This window comes from Sus scrofa, chromosome 14, assembly GCF_054392235.1.
Source record: "Sus scrofa isolate SSC_HxYL_T2T_F1_AM1 chromosome 14, Sscrofa_HxYL_maternal_Yorkshire_Landrace_v2.0, whole genome shotgun sequence".
NCBI lineage: Eukaryota > Metazoa > Chordata > Mammalia > Artiodactyla > Suidae > Sus > Sus scrofa.
This window is the reverse complement of record NC_139396.1, coordinates 125,723,737-125,742,844: the sequence shown is the minus strand read 5'-3', so window position 1 is coordinate 125,742,844 and position 19,108 is coordinate 125,723,737. Positions and strand designations below refer to the sequence as shown.

The 19,108-nt window shown below is 39.8% G+C and overlaps 1 protein-coding gene and 1 long non-coding RNA gene across 5 annotated transcripts in view; one reads left to right on the top strand and one right to left on the bottom strand.

Moving 5' to 3' along the window:
- The window catches only part of BTAF1 (B-TFIID TATA-box binding protein associated factor 1), a 109,842-nt gene extending 102,895 nt beyond the window's left edge, over positions 1-6,947 (bottom strand). For all 4 annotated transcript variants that reach the window (XR_014826618.1, XR_014826619.1, XM_003359291.6 and 1 more), the window contains exon 1: positions 6,674-6,947. Coding sequence is in view for 1 of the 4 variants with exons in the window: in XM_003359291.6 (XP_003359339.3) it covers positions 6,674-6,687 (14 nt within the window). In the remaining 3 variants the exon portion in view is untranslated. The remainder of the gene's footprint in view (positions 1-6,673) is intronic.
- An 83-nt stretch (positions 6,948-7,030) lies between these two features.
- LOC146396982 (uncharacterized) lies at positions 7,031-7,918 on the top strand. Its single transcript, XR_014826620.1, has 2 exons — positions 7,031-7,160; positions 7,251-7,918. It is a non-coding gene; the product is annotated as an uncharacterized LOC146396982 (long non-coding RNA).
- Positions 7,919-19,108: the final 11,190 nt, after the last annotated feature.

Here is a 19,108-nt window from a genome sequence, read left to right as displayed (position 1 = left end):
GCTACAGCTCTGATTCGACCCCTAGCCTGGGAACCTCCATATGCTGTAGGTTCGGCCCTAAAAAGACTAAAATAAAATAAAATGGTTAAAGTGGGGAAGTTCCTCTGTGGTTCAGCTATGGCACAGGTCACAGCTGTGGTGCAGGTGGCAACTGCAGTATGGCTTCGATCCCCGACCCAGGAAATTTAACATGCTAAGAATGAGGCCAAATAAATAAATAAAATGGTTAAAATGGTGAATTTTATGTTATTTAGTACTTTGCGAAACCAAACTAAAGCAACAGGGAAGAATTTACCATAGGGATTAAAATGGACATAGTTACATAATGCCTCCTCTACCTTCCCCAGCTTCTTCCCTTAAAATTTTCCCAAGTATAAAATATTTGATGTTATCATTTACAATAGTGCCTTCTGTCAATCTTATAATGGACAGAAATTAGAAATAATGGAGGAATAAGCCCAGCACACATAAGAAACCTATGTTGTCCTACAGGTAAGATAAGTTTAGCATTTTTCCCCAGTCAAGAGGAAGGACCCACTGGAACTTCCTTCACAATAAGAAACTTCCTTTTTTTGGTGGGGGGGGGTTCCTTGGGCTGCACCCAAGGCATATGGAGGTTCTCAGGCTAAGGGCAGAATTGGAGCTGTAGCCACAGGCCTACACCACTGCTCACAGCAATGCCGGATCCTTAACCCACTGAGCGAGGCCAGGGATCAAACCTACGTCCTCATGGATGCTAGCCAGACTCTTTAACCACTGAGCCAAAATGGGAACTCCAAGAAACTTCCTATTATTTGGCAGAATTGGCCTGCTGAAACAATGTTTCTCTGAAGTATCAGGAGTGCAGAGAGAACTAACAAAAATGAGCAAAATTCTGCTCACATGTAGCAATTTGTTTCTTTCATAAGAGGGTATGTTTCACCCCCCAATCTTTTCTGAACACTGTATCACTTTTAAATGTAAAGATATATGTCAAAGACTTAAGGTATGGCTTCTAAAACAGCTTATAATTATTGTCTAGACATTTTATTTTTTTTAATTGAAATATAGGTGATTTACAGTGTTGTGTTAAAGATATACAGTAAAGTGATTCCATTATACATATATATATTCTTTTTATCAGATTTTTTTCATATAGGTATTACAAAATATTGAGTATAATTCCCTCTCCTATGCATTAGATTCTTGTTATTTATCTGTTATGTATAGTAGTGTACTACTCCCAAATTCCTAACTTATCCCTAATTAGAGGATTTATCCCTCATTTATCTGCCTAGACACTCTAGACATGACCTTTATAGCAGAGATCATTGAGGAAAAATTCTCTAAATTATATTTCTACATTTTCTCTATATGATCAAGGAAAAACTATGTTCATAATAGCTAATCAATATATAACAACAGTCAATCAATTGTAGCATAAAAAGGAAAAGGTATCAAAAACAATCTTTAAAAAGAACCTGTATTGGGAGCTCCCGCTATGGCGCAACAGCATTAGCAGTATCTTGGGAGCACTGGGACTGCAGGATCAATCCCCAGGACAGCAGTCAGTTAAGGATCCAGCATTGCTGCAGCTGCAGCATACACAGGTCACAGCTATGGCTCAGATCTGACCCCTGGCCCAGGAATTCCATATGCCACCAGGGGTCTGAAAATCAGGGGTGGGGGGGGATCTGTATTGGAATTCCTGTTGTGGCTCAGCAAGTTAAGGATCGGACGTTGTCTCTGTGAGGATGTGGGTTTGATCCCTGGCCTCACTCAGTGGGTTAAGGATCTGGCGTTGCCACAAGCTGCTACATAGATGCTACAAAGATGTGGCTCAGATGTGGTATTGCTGTGGCTATGGCATAGGTAGGCTGAAGCTGCTGCACCAATCTGACCCCTGGCCTGGGAACGTGCATATGCCATAGGTGTAGCCATAAGAAACCAAAAAACAAAAACCTAGGTCTTTATAAAACTTTTAAGCAGGGTCTAAAAATTTTGATTACACAAACTGCAAGGTTACATGATATCCAATTTGCATTATAAAAGACCACACATCATTGAATTGCATTAGTTTATAAACATAAAAATAATTCTGACAATATTTACTATGTTTTTAAAATTGTAATTCTGGAGTTCCCGTCATGGCACAGTGGTTAACGAATCTGACTAGGAACCATGAGGTTGTGGGTTCGATCCCTGGCCTTGCTCAGTGGGGTAAGGATCTGGCGTTGCCATGAGCTGTGATGTAGGTCACAGACGCGGCTCAGATCCTGTGTTGCTGTGGCTCTGGCGTAGGCTGGTGGTTACAGCTCCAATTTGACCCCTAGCCTGGGAACCTCCATATGCTGTGGGAAGCAGACCTAGAAAAGGCAAAAAGACAAAAATAAATAAATAAAAATAAAATTGTAATTCTGACCAATATACAAAGCTATAATGAAAGTTTTTCTCCCTAAGGGAAAACTATAAAACTCAGAAGCACCTACCAGGAAACACTGGAAATACTCTCTATACATAAATTACAGGAAAATTATGACAGACATTAAAACAAAATCACTCATTTATTCACTTTTTAGAAACATAATAAGGCCGCACTAGGAACCAAGCACTCTCCTTCGGATAGAAAGATCAAAGACATTCCCTTCTCTCACAGAGTTTATGTCAACTCAAGCAGAGGAGAGAACAATTAAACAATCACTTACAAAGTACAATAAATATGAATGACAGGAGTACACATTGGTGCAAATAGTTCAGATGAAATAAAAGCAAAAAAGGCTTCCCCCAAAAAGTGATATATGTATAGGATTAGGGCTTAGACCTAAAAACTAAGGTTGGAATTAGCCAGACTTGAGAGAAAGGTTAGGGTGGAGGGGGAAGCAAGAAAAATGTTACTGGGATAAAGACTGGGAGGTGAGAACACAGATTTGGAATGAAGGGGAGGGGTAGGAGAAGAGGGACACAGAGATGCAGGGAACCTGACACTATATGAAGCTAAAAAGGTAAAGCAGAAACCCAATCACAAATGATCTGTAAGATGTGTTTGTTATGAAAATGACAAAATAATCCCATTTGCAGCAACATGGATGAAACTAGAGACTCTCATCCTAAGTGAAGTAAGTCAGAAAGAGACAAATACCACACGATATCACCTATGTCACAAATGAACTGTTCCACAGAAAAGAAACTCATGGACTTGGAGAACAAACTGTGGTACCAAGAGGGAGGGGGAGGAAGTGGAAAGTACTGGGAGTCTGGGGTTAAGAGACGCAAATTATTGCATTTAGAGTGGATAAGCAATGAGATCCTGCTGTATAGCACAGGATCTATATCTAGTCACTTGTGAAGGAACATGATAGAAGATAATATGATAAAAAGAATATATATAAATATATTTATATATGCATGTGTGACTGGGTCACTCTGCTGTACAGCAGAAAATTGACAGGAGTTCCCATCGTGGCTCAGCGGTTAGCAAACCCGACTAGCATCCATGAGGACGTGGGTTCAATCCCTGGCCTCAATCAGTCGGTTAAGGATGTGGTGTTGCCATGGGCTGTGGTGTAGGCTACAGACAAAGCTTGGATCCTGAGTTGCTGTGGCTGTGGCATAGGCCAGCAGCTATAGCTCTGATTGGACCCCTAGCCTGGGAACCTCCATATGCCTCAGGTGCAGCCCTAAAAAAAGACAAAAAGACAAAAACAAACAAACAAACAAACAAAAAACCCAAAAACTGACAGAACACTGTAAACCAACTATAACAGAAAAAATAAAAATCATTAAAATAAAAAAAAAAGATGTATTTGTTACAGAATCTGGACTTTATCCTAAAGCAACAGAAAACAACTAAAGGATTTTAAGCAGAAAAAAAGGCCACATTAAAATTTGCATGTTAACAAATAATAAAGAGAAGAATAAACTAGAAAAGAGATGCATGGGAGGCAGGAAGAGTGGATTGTCACTGTCACAGATACTTTGGATTAGAGAAGAGGGTGGTATGGAGTAGGACTGTGGTAACTGGTAGGGAAAGAAAAAATGTTGGCCAGAGAAAGATTAGAAAGGTAGAATCAGGAGCTCCCATCTTTGCTCAGCGGAAACAAATCCAACTAGCATCCAGGAGGACGCAGCATCAATTCCTGGCCTCCCTTAGTGGGTTAAGGATCCAGCATTGCCATGAACTGTGGTGTAGATCACAGATGCAGCTCAAATCCGGTGTTGCTGTGGCTGCAGTGTAGGCCAGTGGCTACATCTCCAACTGGACCGCTAGCCTGGGAACTTCCATATGCTGCGAGTGAAGCCATTAAAAAAAAAAAAAAAAGGTAGAACTAGCAGGATTAGATTTAAGGAATGGCTAGACTGAAGGGAAGGAACGGAAGGAGTCAAATATTATTTCTAGATTTCAGAATCTGACAATCCAAACTTACTATTTCCCTTCTATCGGAAATATTTACAAGGTTCTAAAAATAGCAGTTTCTTTTCAGTTATGCATGCACACCAAAATAAACAGTGCAAAAAATACTTTAGATTTGATTCAAGCAAATCTGATACTTATCTCTTAAACCATCTTCCATCTGTTATGTAATAAAATATTAAAATGAGTCTGTATTCCACACCAACAGGAGAAAGGAAATTTAGCTAATAAAGACATGTGCTCAGTGCATGGAGAAAGCCTGCTTAAAATTAAAGTTTGCTATTCAAAGTGAATCTTCAGATGAAAAAGTCAAGGCCTGGCAGTTATCCCCAAACCAGAAAGTGTCTCAGAAGTGTTTTCCTTGAACCTATTATATTACCAAAATAAGCACAGGACCAGCTCTTTTATAAAACCATGACAGGCTTTCTTTTTAAGGTAGAATTTAATATAATTTTGGCAAGCTAAATAAAAAAGATCTACAGAAAAAAGAGTACTACCCTTTGAAATCCAATGTCAAGAATATAAAGCAGCTGCTTTCAAAACCCACTCATTCATTCAGTAATTCAGGTTTCTAAACTTCTGCAAATAGAAGCAGAAGCAGATTAGGCACTCTTTAAACTCTTTTTTTTTTTTTTGGCTTTTTTTTTTTTTTTTTTTTTTTTTAGGGCTGCACCTGCGGCATATGGAGGTTCCAAGCTAGTGGTCCAATTGCAGCTGTAGCCGCTGGCCTACACCACAGACGCAGCAATGCCAGATTCAAGCCAAGTCTATGACTTACACTACAACTCACACCAGCGCCGGATCCTTTACCCACTGAGCGAGGCCAGCGATCGGACCTGTGTCCTCATGGATCCTAGTCAGATTCATTTCCCATGAGCCATGACGGGAACTCCTAAACTTTCATTTTGTTGCTATACAACTTTCATTTTGTCACTACATCTAGTACTACGAAAATATTCAATCTGCACAAGAAAGAAATTTCAAGAGCTGCTCATTCCTTTAAACACTGTATCATCTTATAAACAGAATTCCATATTAAGTTTATGTATCAATGTGTTTATAACATATATATCTATATATTCACATTATAGGCAACCAATTAAAATATACACCTTCCTGTATTTGCAAAAACTGAAAACATTACTTGTATTCTCTCAAGGTATTTTTATAAATCACAAAATAAGAACCTCCTCACATTAATGAATTCAACTAATCTATGAAATAAAACTTGGATGCCCCTGCTACAGTTATCTTGCAACCCAATTCTCATGTGTTTTTCCCACACGCTCTTTCATAATTTATCTGGAGAGTATGCAAGGGATGGGTTATCTTTTCACTTGCAAAATAGGAATGTGCTCAACTATGAAAAATGAATAAAAACGATGTTTTCTGAACTGTCATCATTTCCCCCTTCAGTCTATGTGGTAGAAAACTACTCATGAAAACTAACAATAAACTTGCTCAATCTTTCTGACTGCTCTGAGAAAGACTATCCCCTATTTACATGTCCATATGCCCACTAACATCGAGCCTCTGCCAAAATGTATTCCCACCATTCTTTAATACTGGAGGAAAGAAGTTCCTCCTATAGCTATACAAATAAATGTCTTGCTGGTTTTCCTACAGTTTTCCTAGACTTTGCTACTGATGGGCATCACTTTAAAATAATTTAAGATTTGCGATCCATCTTTCGCGCCTTGGTTAAGAAGATGATGCCGATTCAGTAATTTGCTACAGATTACAACGCTGACGATCGAGTAGGTACTGCCAAACAAAAGGAAGAATTATTTTGTATTGTAAAAAAAAAGTCCCAAGGAAAGAACATATCCCTAAAGACGTAAAGAAAAAATTTTCACATAATTAAAAGGTCATTTGGATAATAGTAACTCAAACGTCCCCGACGTCGACAGTTACTACCAAGTTTTCCCGTGAAATGGAGGTTAGGGATCGGCCTTAGAATACTATGAAAGAGAAGAGACTCTCCTAGAACTGAAAGAGGGAAGAGAAACCACAGATGAGAAACATGGTGAGGAAAGAGAAAAACTAGCTCTAACGTGCCAAAGGCTGTATTCAACAAGAAAGAGACGTTTTTTTAACCGATTTAGGAGAAGTAACCAGAGCCAAAACCCTCGCAGACCAAGGGGAAAACTCCTGAGTGTGGGGAGGAAGGCGCCCGAGCCCAGTGACAATGGGAACCGCTCCTTTCTAGGAGTGGGTGCACCGAGAGGAGACTGTGCCTCGGCCGGGCCGATTTACCGTCGGCTCGGGAAGAGCTAGACTTACCTGGAGACCGCCATGGCCGGGCGCCGGCGGTTCGGAGCTCGCCGCGAGCGACCCGCGGCGCCGCGGAGGCGCTAGTTTCCAGAGAGCAGAGCGGCGCAGGCCCAGGCCCCGAAGCAAAAGGGAGCGGCCAGTGCGGCGAGGGGCGTCCTGGCGCGGGCCCTCGGGCATCTGCCCCGCCGCCTACCCGAGCTCGTACCCACCGCGGCCGGGGCGCAAAGGTCTGAGACCGAGTCGGAGGCGGCAGTCCTCCGACCCGCACGACTTCAAACCGGGTGCCCCCAGCCCCGCTCTTTGCTGACGTAGGCGTCGGCACGCCGGACTGAGCGTCAGCGCGCCGGAAGTGACGTCAGCCCCCGCGAGGGTTTCCGCTTGGCCGCTGAGCCAAAGGAGTGCGAGAGGCTTCCCCCGGCGGCGCGCGCCTGCGAACTAGCTCGTGGTGCCCATCAGAAGGGGATTGTTAGTCTTCAGAGGAGGCAGGAGAGGAGAAGTAAGAGTCCCCTTAATTTTCTAAAAAAGGAAAAAAGACTCTGTAGCCCGGGTTCTGGAAGTTCAAAACCTATGTTTCTGATTCCTCCAGCCCCATTTTTGTCCCACCGGATTTTCCTAGAGAAAGCAGGATCCGAAGGACCAGAGAACTCTCTAGTCCGGGTGGCAGTGCCAGAGGGAAGGGTGAAATCCAGAAAGATCTGCGAAGGTACTTCTGAAGACACGGCCCAAATGTTTGCCATATTCCTGCCATATGTTCTGCATGGGCACTGGAGGAAAGGTCTTCTGCCAGCCATTTTGCCAAGTTTGGTTTCCTAATTGTTTCTCTTTTTGGTCCCGTCATTTTCTCATCAGATTTGAAAATTCTCAGCCATTTATGTTTATATTTATTTGCTTATGCATCTATTCAATTGCTTAACTTATTAGTCTTTTAAACATTTCTCTGTCACCTGGTGCAGGCCCTTATCTTAAACCTGATTTTTATAATAATTGTCAAAGGGATATTTTTCCAACTTCTTCAATTGAGCTAATCTTTCAGGCCTCCAACAGATTAGTCTTCAAGAAACACTGCTTTTATCGTGTCATAAAACTTGTCCATTGACTACTCATTACCTGAAGAGGCTATGCCTCAATCCCTGAGTCTTTCTCATCTGTAAAATGAAGCTAATGAGAATTACTATAGGAATAAAATGATGTCATGTATCTACAAGAGTTTACAAGAGTTTATAGACCATAAAGGGAAAGAAACTAACTTAAGAACCTACTGTGTGCTAATCATTTGGCATGCGTTATCTCACATAATTTGTAGGCCAATCCTGTAAAGAAAGTATTAATGTTCACTTTATAGGTGGGAAAACTAAGTTGGTAATTTGCCTGACATCCAAGCTAGTAATAATATTTACTCTTCATTCACTCAGCAAATATTAGTTTGGTCCCTGCTCTATACCAGACACTCTGTTAGGCACTGTTTATGCAATTAGACAAAAATCTGATTAAGCTGATGTTCTTTTTTCTTTTTTTCTTTTTCTCCTTTTTAGGGCCACACCCACGACATATGGAGGTTCCCAGGCTAGGGGTCAAATTGGAGCCACAGCTGTCAGCCTCAGCAACACAAGATCTGAGCCATGTCTGTGACCTACACCACAGCTCACAGCAACACCGGATCCTTAACCCACTGAGCGAGGCCAGGGATCAAACCTGCAACCTCATGATTCCTAGTCAGATTAGTTTCCACTGTGCCACAGTGGGAATTCCAAACTGATGTTCTAATATCTTGGCATATCACAGCCTCCTCCCACCTGCCTTCTCAGTTCATCTACCACCACTGAAACTAACAAGCAGGTACATTTACTGATTACACACTATATTCATTTATTCAGCCAAAATTAAGTACCCACCACATGCTAAACACCTCATACTAGAAATGAGGGCTTCAGAATAAACCAGGAGTTTCCGTTGTGGTACAGTGAAAAGGAACCTGACTAGTATCCCATTTTGCTGTGGCTGTGGTGTAGGCTGGCAGCTGTAGCTCTGATTCAGTCCTAGCCTGGGAACCTCCATATGCCTTGGCTTCGGCCCTAAAAAGACAATAAATAAATAAACTAAATAAATAAATAAATACATACATAAAATAAAATTCCTTGCCTGGAAACTTCTATGTGCCTCCAGTGAAGCCATAAAAAAATTAAAAAAAAATACTCTGGAGTTTCTGCTGTGGCACAACAGATCAGTGGTGTCACTGTGGCACCAGGATGTGGGTTTGATTCCCCGTCTAGCATGGTGGGTTAAAGGATCCTGTGTGGCCACTGCTTCAGCTCAGGCGGCAACTGTGGCTCAGATCTGATCCCTGCCCTGGGAATTCCATGTGCCATGTGGCAGCCAAAAAGAGGGGGGGATACTGTAATATCCAGGAGATAATCAGATATATAGTTCTAAATGACATATAGAATAGAGGAAAGCTCGTGTTATACCTTGGTAAGGTATGGTATAATAATCAAATATATTGAAGTCAGAATGACTTTGGGTTATTTGGGGGGGGCGCTTTTTGTTTTGTTTTGTTTTGTTTTTGGCCGCACCCACAGCATGTGCAAGTTCCTAGGCCAGGGATCAAACCCACTCCCCAGCAATGACCCCAGCTGCTGCAGTGGCAATGCTGGATCCTTAACACACTGCATCTCAAGGGAACTCCAAGAATGACTTGTTTTTAAATCCTTCCTCACCGCGCTTAAAAGTTGTGTGTCCAGGGGGAGTTGTGTAACCTTTCTAAGCTTCAGTTCCTTTTGAGAAATGAGGACAATAACAGTACCTCATAGTTGTGGTAAGGATTAAATAAGGTGATGAACTTAAAGCATTTAACCAAGTGACTACAAAAACAAGCACTCAAAAAACATTATTAGCTACATTGTGTTCTTTTTTTTAACTATGTAACCTTAAGCAAATCACTTCTACATTTCCATATCCTCATCAGTGAAAGGGGGATAATAATAGTACTGGTACACAACCCTTATCTGAGACCCTGGTTGGATGATTTTCTGAATTTAGCTTTCTTTAGATTTGGAAAGTAATCCCATTTAGATACCTTGTATTATGTTTCACCCCAACATCTTCTAGGGCAGCACCCCATAATCAAATAAATTTTTTGTTCTGTAGCAAAATGTATGATTAGTCATTCTAAGGGAACTAAATAAGAGACTGTAAATAGCTGCATGGCAGCTTAGGTTAGGTTTTCCTACCAAATGAATTTTTTAAAATTCTTATTTTCAGACCTTTTAAGATTCTGCAAATAGGGGATTATGAACCTGTCTTTACAAAGTTGTTTAAGAATCAAATGTGTTTATACACAATACACTTTAAAAATACTAAATGCTGGAGTTCCCATCATGGCGCAGTGGTTAACGAATCCGACTAGGAACCATGAGGTTGCGGGTTCGATCCCTGGCCTTGATCAGTGGGTTAACGATCCTGGTGTTGCCGTGAGCTGTGGTGTAGGTCGCAGATGCAGCTCGGATCCCGAGTTGCTGTGGCTCTGGCGTAGGCTGGCAGCTACAGCTCCGGTTAGACCCCTAGCCTGGGAACCTCCATATACCGTGGGAGCGGCCCAAGAAATGGCAAAAAACCAAAAAAAAAAAAACAAACAAACAAACCAAACCTAAATGCTAAATAAATTTTAGCTTTTTTTTTTCTTTTTTCTTTTTTTTCTTTTTAGGGCTGCACCTGTGACATATGAAAGTTCCCAGGCTAGGGGTGGAATCCAAGCTGCAGATGCCGGCCTACACCACAGCCACAGCAATGTGGGATCCAAGCTGCATCTGCAACCTACACAGCAGCTCATGGCAATGCCAAATCCCTAACCCACTGAGCAAGGCCAGGGATCAAACTCACATCCTCATGGATACCGGTTGGATTCTTAACCCACTGAGCCACAGCGGGAACTCCTAGCTATTATTTTTATCACCAGAAGCATGGCTTCAAAAACCAACGGCAAAAGAAATAATGATTAAACAAAGACTATAGGACAATTGGCTCTCTATGCAGAGGGGAAAATCAAATCCCTACCTCATATTGTATCCCAAAATAAATCTCAGGTGGCCCGAAGTTCTAAAATTGAAAACCCAACACTAAAACTATTAGGAGACTATATTGAAAAAATATTTTTATCTCATAGGAGAAAAGGATTTCTTAATGCACAAAAAACATTTACTGTTGAGGAAAAATTAGATAAACATGAACCCATTAAACTGTAAAACTTCTATATTACAAAATGAAACATCCAAGGGAAGGGGGTTAAGTAAGACTGGCTTTCCCTGAGTCTCCTTTAAGAGCAGGGAAGAACTTTCCCAGAAGGTGATAGCAAACTTCACCAAGTATACAGAATTGGTTCATACTCATAACTAAACCAAACTTTGGGAACAGGATTATCCAGGAGATGAGAATGGGGTCAGCTTCCTCTAAGACACAAATTTTACTGGGAGAGTTAGATGCCTCCTTCACCTCCAGGCATCATACATCCAAAAAGAAGGAGAAAGAGGAGTTTCCATTATGGCTCAGTTGGTTAAGAACCCAATATAGTGTCTGAGAGGATGCAGGTTTGAACTCTGGCCTTGATCAGTGGGCTAAGGATCTGCCATTGCCGCAAGTTGTGGTATAGGTGTGGCTGTGGTGTAGGCCACAGCTGCAGCTCCAACACCTCACCTAGGAACTTCCATATGGTGCAGGTGTGGCTGTAAAAAGAAAAAGAAACAAACGAAACCAAAACCAAACAAACAAAAATCAAAAAGAAGGAAAAGGAAGAGGAGTAGTGCTTGTCTCAAGAAAGCAAAAATCTTCCCACTAATTCTTAACAGACTTATTTCTCATGGCCAGAACTGTGACAGATGGCCACCATAACTGCAAGGGATTCTAAGAAATAGTAGAATGATACTTCCAATAACTTTATACTCATATGATCAAAGAGATTTGATATGAATATAAAAGTATAGGCTGTCCAGTTATATTATTTAGACTTTCATATCAAAGTCACTAGATCTACAATTACATTGTTGCCTCATGCTAAACACAAAGCAAATTTTAGATGGATTAACAGATTAAATTTTAAAAATGAAAAGTTAATATAAAATGCATATATGTTCAGGAGTTCCCTTCGTGGTGCAGTGGTTAACGAATCTGACTAGGAACCATGAGGTTGCGGGTTCGGTCCCTGCGCTTGCTCAGTGGGTTAACAATCCGGCGTTGCCGTGATCTGTGGTGTAGGTCACAGATGCGGCTCGGATCCTGCATTGCTGTGGCTCTGGCGTAGGCCGGTGGCTACAGCTCCGATTGGACCCCTAGCCTGGGAACCTCCACGTGCCGTGGGAGCGGCCCAAGAAATAGAAAAAAAAACAAAAAAAATGCATATATGTTCAATTTTATATATAAAATCTCAAATGGAATTTGATATGCATGAGAATGGTGAGTTTCTATAGTCAGGTGAGAGAACAATTGTGAAAGGATGAGGAAAAGGAGAACCAGCATAGAACCCCGACCACAGGTTCATACCCAGGACTGTAGTTGCAATAAACATATGGAGAAAAACATGTACATGGAGATTAAGGATCTTGAAATTGAATTGTTTTCTTTTTTAAAAAAAATGTTTTTAAAATAACCACTAAACTGTTTTCCACTAGTGGCTTTATCATTTTACATTTCCACCAACAGTGCATAAGGGTTCTGATTTCTCTGCCAACATTTGTTATTTTATTTCCTGTTTTTTGTTTGATAGTAGCCATTGAATGGGTGTGAAGTGATCACTTGTTTTTTTGTTTGTTTGTTTGTTTGTTTAGTTTTTTTGGCCATGCCCCCAGCATGTGGACATTCCCGGGCCAGGGATAGAACCTGTATCACAGCAGCAACCTGAGCCACCAAAGTGACAATACTGGATGATTAATCTGCTGTGCCACAAGGGAATTCTAGAGTATTGTTTTGTTTAAATTAACTTAGGCCTAAACACTTAAAAAGTTTTTGGTATTCTCAGAGGCACGTTTACTCCAGTTTAAAGACCACTGCTCTAGGAAGAATTCCTGTACACAAGGAGATCTCTACCAGGGTGTCCATTGCAGCACTATTCACCATCTCGAAAACCTGTAAAATGACCTAAATGTCCATCATAGAGTGATGGACAAATTAAATGTAATAGAGTCATATGATCAGGTTCCAAGAGCAGTGAAGTAAATTAACAGATCAGCATGTCCCAATATGGATGAAGCCCAAAACCATAAATTGAATTTTAAAAGTATGATGGAGAACAATATTTACAGGATCATACAATTTCTGTAAATTCCAAAAACCATATTCACAAAGCAAAACTATATGTATTTTGAAATTATGAATTATTTCCAACATACAGAAAAAAAAAATAGAGAATAAAATCAATGTATGTACTCCCCACTCAGGTTTAACAAATGTTACCATATTTGCTTCGAATAAATTTTCAAAAAAATTAAGAGTGTAACCAAGGTCTTTTATTCCTTTCTTTCTTTTTCTTTTTTCTTTTTTTGGCCTTGCTCATGGCATGCGGAATTTCCAGGGCTGGGATCAAACCTGTGCCACAGCAGCGACCAGAGCCACAGCAGTGGCAGCACAGGATTCTTAATCTGCTGAGCCACAGCAGAACTCCTTTTACTCCTTTATAATCCCATTTCCCTCCCTATCTTCCCAGAAATCAATGTTATTTTGAAGTTTATGGGTATACTTCCTGTCCATGTTTTTTTTTATCATTTATCATCACACACGCAATACATTAATGTGTATCCATAAACAATAAAAAGTATAACTTATAAGCTTGTTTTTAATTAATTAACATACTTTCCAAGATCTATTTCATCGTATAAAAATTTATAATTTTTTCATTTTCTTTGTTTTTCCAGTGTTTTCATTATTATAAATGAAGCTACAATGATTGTACTTGACATTAGTTTTACCTACATATGCACAAGTATAAAATTACTACAAGTGGGTTGAAAGGATACACTCCAAACTAATGATAAAATGATGATTCCCCCTGGGTGGGAGTGGGATAGGGAGGAAAATGGGATTTGAGATATACAATCAAATGGAAAAGGTATGTTTTATTTTTTCTTAAAAATATTGTGGAATACAGGAGTTCCCGTTGTGGCGTTGTGCCGCGGTGGTTAACGAATCTGACTAGGAACCATGAGGTTGCGGGTTCGATCCCTTGCCTTGCTCAGTGGGTTAAGGATCCAGCATTGCCATGAGCTGTGGTGTAGGTCGCAGATGCGGCTCAGATCCTGTGTTGCTGTGGCTCAGGCGTAGGCCGGTGGCTACAGCTCCGATTCGACCCCTAGCCTGGGAACCTCCACATGCCACGGGAGTGGCCCTAGAAAAGGCAAAAGACAAAAAAAAAAAAAAAAATTGTGGAATACAAATATGGTATTATTATTTATTAATTCTGAATAATAGTAATATAATTTTAAAAGTTTATTTTCCATTTGTTCTCATATTCACTATGAAAAAATTTTGATAATGTGAGAAAAAAAGAATGTATACATGTATGTGTAACTGGGGCACCTTGCTGTACAGTAGAAAATTGACAGAACACTGTAAACCAGTTATAATAGAAAAGATAAAAAAGATTAAAAAATCATTATTAAAAAAAAGATGGCACAATAAAAAATAAAAAATACAGAAAAGTTGAAGAAACTTATGCAGTGAACACTCACCTAGATTCTATGATTAGTATTTTACTATGCTTGCTTTATCACATAACTTTACTATTCATTTCCTCCTATTCATAGCACTCATATTAATTTTTTAGCATATTTCAGAATAAGTTATAAATATTAGTGCATTTCACCCCTAAACACTTCAGAATGGATATCATTAACTTGCGTTTAATCATTGTTTACAGGTTTGGGATTTTTTTTTTTTTTAAGGGCTATACCTGTGGGATATGGAAATTCCCAGGCTAGACGTGGAATCAGAGCTGCAGCTGCCAGCCTACGCCCTAGCCACAGCAACTCTAGATCTGAGCCACATCTGCAACCTACATCACATCTCACTGCAACGCCAGATCCTTAACCGACTGAGCAGGGCCAGGGATTGAACCCGTGTCCTCATGGATACTAGTCAGGTTTGTTACAGTTGAGCCACAAAAAGAACTCCAGATTTTGGGATTTGGGGGGTAAAGTTTTCCTACAGTGAAATACACAAATCTTAAGTCTAACCCAAGGCTCTACCAAGATATAGTATATTGCCATAACCCTAGAAAGTTTTCTTCTATCTCCTCTTGGTCAATAAAAGCCCCACTCATAGCCCAGAGGCAGCCTTGTTCTGATTTTTTTCCACTATCGATTAATTTTGTTTGCTCCAGGACTTTACATAGATGCAGAACTTTCCTCCAATTTTGTATAAATTTGTTTTTCTACAAATACAATATGGGCTCTTTTGTGTCTGGCTTTATTTGCTCAACATTATGATTTTGAGGTTAATGTACATTGTTGCACGTTGCAGTAGTTATTCCTTTTTATTGTTGAATAAAAGACGGATCATATCACAACTTGTATGCTGATTCACTTGATGAATAATTGAGTTGTTTTCATTTTGGAACTACTATGAATAAAATGTTATGAACATTCTTTTTGTGGTCATATATATTCCTTTACATTGGATAAATACTGAGGAGCTGAATACTTGGATCACAGAGTAGGTGTATACTGACTTAATAATAAAATGTTGGAGTTCCCATCATGGTGCATCAGAAATGAATCTGACTAGGAACCATGAGGTTTTCGGTTCGATCCCTGGCCTTGCTCAGTGGGTTAAGGATCCGGCATTGCCGTGAGTGCTGGTGTAGGTCACAGACGTGGCTTGGATCTGGCACTGCTGTGGCTGTGGTGTAGGCCAGCAGCTACAGCTCCGATTAGACTCCTAGCCTGGGAACTTCCATATGCCATGGGTGCAGCCCTAAAAAGACAAAAAAAAAAAAAAAAAAAAAAAAGTCAAATAGTTTTCTAAAATGATTTGTATCATTTTTTACTCCTACCAGCAATGTACGAGATTTTGAGCAATCAACTTTTTGCATTGAGCACTATATTAGGTACAATAGAAGTCAGAAAATTATCCTTGTCTAAAAGTCTTACAATATGATTTGGGAGATTAAACTAATATACATGAACCGAAGAAAATTTGAGTGTTAAATTGTGCAGAGCTGATTTTACATGCAGGAAGAATTACGGAGACTTAAGAAACTGAGAGGCAAGAGGTCCCATACCCTCATCCCTGTCACCATAGAAGATTGATGGGTCAGGTGCTGCTCTAGGAGAGGAAGAAAAGGAGGTGCTACATAGGCTGTTCCTTATGGTAAGATTTTTTCCTTTGTCAGATTCACCCAGGGCAGGACACCAAGCAGTCAATCCCTGAAATCATCAAGAATGTTTACCCCATTCTAAACTATTAGGTAGTATAGGTATGAGTCCAAACAGGCCTGTTGGATCACTGATGCAAACATGATTATTTTTAAAACCAATATTAAGACATACGATTCTTTTTTTTTTTTTTTTTGCTTTTTTTTTGGGCCACACCTGCAACATATGGAGGTTCCCAGGCTGGGGGTCAAATCAGAGCTACAGCTGCCAGCCTATGCCACAGCCACAGCAACACTAGGATCCTTCAACCACTTAGTGAGCTCAGGGACTGAACCCATAACCTCATCATTCCTAGGCGGATTTGTTTGCACTGTGCTACAACAGGAACTCCCATTTCGTCTTTTCTTACACATCTCCCATCATGATACTTTAAAAAATGTCTTCCTTTGGACTATGTCAAAATTTAAAACTTTCGTGCAGCAAGGGACACTATCACCAGAGTGAAAAGGGAACTCACAGAATGGGAGAAAATATTTGCAAATAACATATCTGATAAGAGGTTAACACCTAAACCACATAAAAAAAAAAAAAACCCACAACTCAAGAGCAACAAAAACAACCTGATTAAAAATATGCAAAGGACTTGAACAGACACATTTCTACAAAGAAGATATACACGAATGGCCCTTAAGCACTTGAAAAGATGCTCAACATCACTAATCATTAGAGGAATGCCAATCTCATAAACCACAATCAGATACCACCTCACACCAAGTAGGGTGGCTATTATAATACACACACACACACACACACACACACACACACACACACGCATGCACACACATAAACAAACACAGTAAATAAACAAGCATTGGCAAGGATTTGGAGAAATTGGTTCCCTTGGGCACTGTTGGTTGGAATGTAAAATGGTGCAGCCACTCTGGGAAATAATATGGAGATTCCACCAAAAATTAAAAATAAAATTACCATATGACCTAGTAATTCCACTTCTATCTATACCCCAAAGCACTGACAGCAGAAACTCAAACAGGTGTTCATACATTTATATTCATAGCAGCATTATTCACAAGAGCCAAAAGGTGGAAGCAACCCAAGTAACTGTCAGCCAACAAACACAGAAACAAAATGTGAAATATACATACAATGGAATATTCAGCCTTAAACAGGAAGGAAATTTTGACACATGATTCAATATAGATGAATCTTGAGGACATTATACTAAGTAAAATAAGCTAGTCACAAAAGAACTATGATTCCACTTTCATGAGGTACCTAGAATAGTCACTTCATGGAGACAGAATGAGTTGCCAGAGGGAGAAAGAAGGGAGGAACAAGGAGTTATTGTTTACTCAATGCAGAGTTTCAGTTTTGGAAGATGAAAAAAGTTCTGGCGCTGGATGGTTGGTGATGGTTTTACAGCACCGTGAATGTACTTAACGTCACTGAACTGTACACCTGCAAATGGTTAAAATGGTAAAACACTTATGTTCTGTATATTTTACCGTAATTTATAAAAAGTAACTACTTCTGGTAAGAAGTTACCCCTTTATGATATGGCATAGCACATACTTATGCCCTTATTTTTGTTCTGGGGGCAATGTTTCTGACAGAAATCATAGTCTCTGGAATACCTCTCTTAATAATTATGACATTTTGATAAAACGAACAAAAACCTTTTTCATTGTAATTAGTGAAGAATGTCACAAGATGTCGCTCTTTAGCTGAAATACTATTCCAGTTTGGTTCAGTAGCTGATAACTAATAATGCCAGAGCATCAGATAAAAGCCTGTAAATAGTCAGTGCTTTGCTGATATAAATACAGTTTTCTGGTGAAGAGAAGTGTTCCATCTATTAAATGTATTAATAAACTACTCTGTTTATGAAACATATTAATATTTCTTAACTTCACCAGCACAAATTGTTTTTCAGTATAAATTGGTGTTATTAAGACATAACTAACTTTGAAATTGATGGCAATGAAATACAAAGTTGAAATGTAAAGATCATCAATCACTGGGAGTCAGACGGCTTGTGTGTGACCTTGGGTAAATCCTTTAATCTGATTTCACTAGAGTGGTAGAGATGTCTTTTTTTAGGTCAATATTTTTTTAGGTCTACTGTATATTTAATCTGTGCCAAAACACATTTAAATACATTCTAACTCTAAAATATTTTGGATTTTTTTTTCTTTTTAGGGCCGCACTTGCGGCATATGGAGGTTCCCAGGCTAGGGGTCCAATCGGAGCTACACCTGCCGGCCTATACCGCAGCCATAGCAACGCAGGATCCGAGCTCCATCTGAGACCTGCACCACAGCTCACAAGCAACGCCGGATCTTTAACCCACTGAGCAATGCCAGGGTACTTAGTCGCATGGTACTTAGTCGCATTCGTTTCCCCTGCACCACCACGGGAATTCCTAAAATATTTTGATTTTTATAGTAGTAGTCAAATTGTAACTGTAGGAATGCAATACCAATGGGAGTTTAGTAGTAGAAAATACTGTCCACAAAAAGACATTAGGAAATGTAATGAGACTTCTTGACATCCTGGGAAGTATTTTAGGAAAATACTTATATGTATAAAACAATTAGAAGTATAAACTCTTGACATAAAGAAATCACATTTATTACTGAGAACTTTTTTTTTTTTTTTTTTTTTTTTTTTGCTTTTTAGGGCCGCACACATGGCATACAGAGGTTCCCAGGCTAGGGGTCTAATCGGAGTTGTAGCCACAGGCCTATGCCACAGCCACAGCAACGTGGGATTCCAGCGGCATCTGCGACCTACACCACAGCTCACAGCAAGGCCAGATCCTTAACCCACTGAGCGAGACCAGGGATGGAACCGGCAACCTAATGGTTCCTAGTCAAATTCGTTTCCACTGTGTCATGGCGAGAATGCCACTGAGAACATTTTTAAAAAGATAATGTACTATCCCAAAGTGTAAAAAATAGCTTTGTTTAAACGTAAAATACTCAAGATTCAAGAACACATTAATTTTGACTGAAAGACTGTTTGAATTGATAATATTACCTTGCATTATAATCAAAAGAATTTCTTAAACTTC